At 43.0% G+C, this 5,640-nt stretch overlaps 1 protein-coding gene across 1 annotated transcript; it reads left to right on the top strand.

Moving 5' to 3' along the window:
* Nucleotides 1-381: 381 nt before the first annotated feature.
* LOC103698470 (leucine--tRNA ligase, cytoplasmic-like) lies at nucleotides 382-2,171 on the top strand. The gene is made up of 2 exons (XM_017840909.3): nucleotides 382-530; nucleotides 1,309-2,171. Exon 2 carries the CDS (start codon nucleotides 1,313-1,315, stop codon nucleotides 2,102-2,104), a length of 792 nt encoding a protein of 263 aa, XP_017696398.2. The 5' UTR covers nucleotides 382-530; nucleotides 1,309-1,312; the 3' UTR covers nucleotides 2,105-2,171.
* The last annotated feature ends 3,469 nt before the right edge of the window (nucleotides 2,172-5,640 follow it).

Below are 5,640 nucleotides of genomic sequence, written 5' to 3'. Positions count from 1 at the left end.
ATTGGTGAGATACATGGAGAATTGTCGAATAACATTTCAAAGGTAAAAGTGGGCTCAATCAATAAAATTTAGTGTCTAATGACAAAAGCCTCAAAATAATAGAGTGGCAACCTTAAAAAGATTTATCAACCTGACCAGAATAATGATGCCAATTTGGCATTAAATCGATCAAATTGCCAATCCATACTCGACGCGTTTAAAGTCGAGGTCCAAAAGGTTGACCCAATTCCAATCCAAATCAGACTTTCACGAGATCCAAAACCCAAACCAAGCCCAAAGCATGGTCACGGTGGATTATGGTGGTTCACCTGATGGAGGGCTAAGATTGTCCCATCTTTTCAAGATCCTTCACTCAGACCGAGGCGGTCATACTGCTGCGGAACCGTGGGCGCCAAGTCTCTCTCCGGTCGCAATCCTTTGGAACCCTAGGTCTCGTTTGGGTCTCCCCTGGCTTCGTCTCATCTCTTCAAGCGGCTCCTCCAAAGACCCGCCCTTCTTCGATCCAGGGTTCCAGTGCCGGTTCTCTCCAGGTTAGGAGTCAATCCCGGTGTCTTTACTTTTAGGTGTTAAAAATTCATCCAATCTCTTTGTTTGGTTGCACTCCATATTTGTTCCCTTGGTTTCTGTAGGTAAAAATTAGACTTTTATTGGTTTTCTCAATCCAAAGTAGGTTTGCAGAAGTCTGTTCTTTTGATTTTTTTGCCCTCTCATTAGAATCGGAGAGGAAGGGAAGCAATTCCTTTTGTATCATCCACTGTGACTGGTTCTTATTCTATTTGTCATGCGGTTATCATCTTTTTGCAATCTTTTAGTTTCCTCGTGATGTTTTCCTTTCGTTGAATTTTCTTATATATTGTCAGTAGCTTTTATAAGGTTCGGGACAACAAAAGATGGATTTTTTGCTCGTATTTTAGTATTATGATGGTTGGCTGGAAATCTGGTGGCGGTAGGCAAAGCTGGAGTGTTCTCTTTATGCGTTATTGCTAATGATTTTATAATGTGTCGCTCTAGAAAACAAAGTTGTTCTACTTTTTCTTGACGACATGATGTTCCCCCTCTTGTCATCAGTTATAACGCAAAATAATAGAAACTTAGAGTGGACGAGCTGAACGAAAACACAAAAAAACGATTTTTAGTTTTTTTTTTTGTGTTCCTTCTTGTTTGTGTCTTGACTGATCATCTTTTGTTATTTTTTTTTAAAAAAAAGTCTCTTGATTTTTGCTACCCAATGAGTATCAATTATTGAATTGAATTATGAGAAAGTAATCTCAAAAGTTACTATTATGAATTCTTGCAATTGTGTAACAGGGAAATGGCGTCGAACGCCGAGGGAGGTAGGAGATTTGCTAGGAGAGACCAGCTGCTTAGGATACAATCAGAGGTCCAAAAGCGATGGGAAGAGCAAAAGGTCTTCGAGGCCAATCCTGGCAGCAACCCTCCTGAGCCTGGCGAGAAGTTCTTTGGCAACTTTCCTTACCCCTACATGAATGGCATGCTTCATCTGGGCCATGCCTTCACAGTTTCCAAGCTTGAGTTTGCTGCTGCATACCACCGTCTGCGTGGTTGTAATGTGCTCCTGCCCTTTGCTTTCCATTGCACCGGGATGCCTATCAAGGCCTCGGCAGATAAGCTTGCACGAGAGGTTCAGCAGTTCGGAAATCCACCTGTTTTTCCTTGCACAGAGGAGGATTCTACTACTGAATCTGTTGATGAGAGCAAAGCCGAAGATGGCAATGCGGTTGCCCCTGATAAATTCAAGAGCAAGAGGTCCAAGGCTGCTGCCAAATCTGGTGGAGATAAGTCACAGTGGGAGATTATGAGAAGCTTTGGTCTGTCGGACAGTGAGATTGCAGAATTCCAAGATCCATATCACTGGCTGACTTATTTTCCACCTCTGGCAAAAGAGGATCTCAAGGCTTTTGGGTTGGGCTGCGACTGGAGGCGTTCTTTTATAACAACAGACATGAATCCTTTCTATGATTCATTTGTTAGGTGGCAAATGAGGAAGTTGAAGGGCATGGGGAAGATTGTGAAAGATCTGAGGTACACGATTTACTCTCCGTTGGACGGCCAGCCATGTGCAGTGTTGGAAATTATATCCTAAATGTCAATCGTCAGCATATTGATGATTGAATTTTGTAAATAAATTGACAAATTAATAAAGTATTATTTGGCATTATTCATCATTTCATCTTCAAATGAACTCTTATATGATGAAGTCCTTAGGACTTATGTTATGATAAAGGAGGATTTATCTTTGAGTCCTTAAACTTGTTCGCGACCAAATAATATGTTGTTACTAGGACGACAACATTATCGAGATTAGGTCGTTGTGTGACATATACGTTGGTTGTCCTCTTAACCAAGGAGTGTGGAGACACTGGTATACCATACAGGTGAAGTGTAGGAGTACATTTCAGTGAACGTGACCAATTTCGGAACACTCTACTGTCGAGAGATGTTCCGAGTGGATATGGGTATAAGTTTGGCCCTCTGACCTGAGACCGCAACCTGTGACTAGCAAGCAACTCACTGTACTTTGGTACCGGACTACCTGAATTTTTAATTCAGTGACGGAAGGTCACTGGGTGCAGTCAAGTACTTGCGTAGTCAGTTGTGAGTCAAGATGGAATTGACCCCTCCTGGAAACAGGAATAATGTCTTGTGATTAATTTAGCAAAACCTTGGCCAGGGTAATCCCAGTGAGGAGTCACGGGATATCTAAAGTTAATCACATAATGGATGTACTAATTATAGGGTCGACAGTGAGCTCTAAGTCATCCTGACATTAAGAGTCAAAGGGATTGAATTATACAGTAACCATAGTTCAGGGTTCCAGAATATTTGCTTCGCATATATTCAGCCTATTCGGACGTCGGGTACCATTGCTAGATGGTCACATCGATTAGTGTAGGAAGTCGTTCCTATACTACCGGCTTAGGTTCGAACCTATGAGGTCACACGCATAGAAGATTTCTGATTGATCAATAAGGCTGATGAATGATTAAGAATCATTCAGGGGTAATTTGGTCAATTCGATTGGCAAATTATCTTATAAAATAATTAAAGTAATTATCGGAGGATTAATTAGTAATTAGATTGCTAATGAACTCAATTGGATTGAGTAATTCGACTAAGGATGAGCCAAATTGAATTAGATTCAATTCTGGGCTCAATCAGGGTTTTTGACCTGATTGGATTAGGTCTGAATCAAGAGGACTTAGGTTGACCAAATTAAATTAGATTAAATTTGTGCTTAATTAGGGATTGACCTAATTGGATTAGGTTCAACCCATGGTAATTGGATCATTCTAATTGTTAGGATTTAATTAAATTAAATGGGTTTGATCTGAAACTGTTCGGATCATGAAATCCACTTGTCACATATCCATGCATGGCGCCATAAATTGATTTTTAATATGATTAAAAATCAATTTAATTTATTTAATGGTGCCATGGGACACTTGGCAACATCAGGGACCTCTTTCATCATTAGATGGATCGAAATGGAGAGATAAATTCATGAAAAGAATTGGATAAGATCAAATTCTCTCTCTTCATGACATATGTCATCCTTATCTTTATCTCACTTCTAATTAAGATTGAATTTCGAATTTAATCATCACAAAATCACCACGTGACCCTCTAATCTGTTTGGGGGCATGGGAATTTCGAAATTGAAAGAGGAAAGTGGCAACATGATGAATGGTTTAGAGTAGATCAAGCTTCATCATGTAATGGCACATGAACTTGAATTTTGAATTCAAAATTCAAAACCCCACAAAATCCTCCACAAATATGGGATGGTTGGCATGAAGTTAGGTAGGAGAGCAACATTAAAAGGACTTCCATCATCTGGTGGTCGAATTCAAGGAAAAAAGAGAGAAAAAGAAGAAGAAAAAAGGAAAAAGAAAAGAGAGGAACCCTAGTTCATGCATGGAAAAATTCTGCATTCAATCTAGCTGATTTCTTCCTCCTCTAAGTCCATCGCGCCATTAGTGTTAGGGGTCCCTGATAAGAGTCTTTAGATCAGATCTAAGTCCTCTTCAATCCCTTTAAACCTTTCCTCCAAGTTCTTCCAAGAAGGCGGATTAAAAGTTGATAGCGTTTGGAAGATCAAATTTCAGCCTCAAGAAATTCTGCGCAAGCTAGCACTTCCGCAGGATTGGATCTCTTCAGGAACTTCGCGTGGACTTCTCGTAGAGGCCATTCGTGTGCGTGGCTGCGAAGTCGAGGATCAGATCTACAAGTTTCATCCATCATAAAAGGTATTAATCCTACATTAATCTTTTATTATGGTGTCAAGATCTAGGTCTGATTCCCCGAGGTTTTACCCTCTTTTGGGGCTCCTCACGAAGATATCTCCAGAATCCATTCAATGGATATTCGGAGATTAATCGAAATAGAGTTCTTAAGTTTCAGATCTGATAGTTAATCATGCATGAAAGTTTTAGCATAATTGTTTAAACGATTCCGGCATAATCCTATGTGTTCTTAAGGTGCTGATTTCTAGATTTGATCTTGTAAGCATGCATGAATTAAATTGTTTGATTCGATTTTTTCGCTGCATTTTAAAACTTAAAAAGAACTACGTATGGCTTGATTCCCCTTATGAAGGGGTACGTAGGCAACCCAATCAGGTTCAGCCATGGTTTTAAAAAAAAAAAAAATCAGCATGCTTAACACCGAAGAACCTAGGATTCACTTTCAGTGGTATCAGAGCCATGGTTCATGTTTAAACTTTTATGTTTTAATTCTTGTAATTAAATCTGAAATTGTTGCTGGTGGTCCAAACCGAGAACGATTGACACGACGGTGTGAACGGGGTTCCGCCTGAGTTGTCTTGGTTGGTGCTGGTTGCGCTCCACCTTCCGCCAAGGAACCTGCAAACAAGCCTTGCACCACCACCAGGGTGGTGATGGCCCTCCGACGGTCAAGTCAGAGGAGATTGGAGGAGGAGAGATGATAATCACAAGTGGGAGAGAGTGCTCTGGGAGGTATTGCTTACCCCCCCCCCTTCTCCCCCCAGCCGCATATATACCTGGCTGGGAGGTCTCTCAGGGGGGTTTGTCGTCGTGGGGCACGATAGAATGGCCACTGACATGGCCGTTACGGGGCGTCGTGGAGCAGCGCCGGGTACGGTCATGGCAGGGCGTAGTGGAGCTCCGCTTTGTACGGTCGATACAGGAGATCGTGGGCAGCATCGGGTACAGCCGTTGCAGGGAGTAGTGGAGCAGGAGGCCGCGGCGTGCCTCTGGAGAATAGCCTGTCGTTATCAAAAGATCTCCGACTCGGGGTCGGAATGCTGGATCATAGGGCAGCCGACCCGGGGTCGGGCTGCGAAGCCGGGGAGGTCCGACTCGGGGTCGGAGTGCTGGATCATAGGGCAGCCGACCCGGGGTCGGGCTGCGGAGCCGAGGAGGTCCGACTCGGGGTCGGAGTGCTGGATCATAGGGCAGCCGTAGCTTTCCTGGATACGCGTGCCGATCACGTGGGGCATGGCGGCTCAATTCCCCCATAACAGTAGCCCCCCACTTCCGAGCCTGGAACCAGAAGGGGAACAGGTGAAGGGAGTGATGTTTCGAGATTGCCGCCATCCTTCGGAGAGGCGCGCGCGCTTCAAGCTTCCCGCCTTCTTTA

The sequence above is a fragment of the Phoenix dactylifera genome, chromosome 7, assembly GCF_009389715.1.
Source record: "Phoenix dactylifera cultivar Barhee BC4 chromosome 7, palm_55x_up_171113_PBpolish2nd_filt_p, whole genome shotgun sequence".
NCBI classification, from domain to species: Eukaryota; Viridiplantae; Streptophyta; class Magnoliopsida; order Arecales; family Arecaceae; genus Phoenix; species Phoenix dactylifera.
This window is presented reverse-complemented; position numbering and strand designations above follow the sequence as displayed.

Bases quoted from the DNA above. Each gene is read 5' to 3' on its own strand.
- LOC103698470 (XM_017840909.3), top strand. From the start codon at position 1,313: ATGGCGTCGAACGCCGAGGGAGGTAGGAGATTTGCTAGGAGAGACCAG.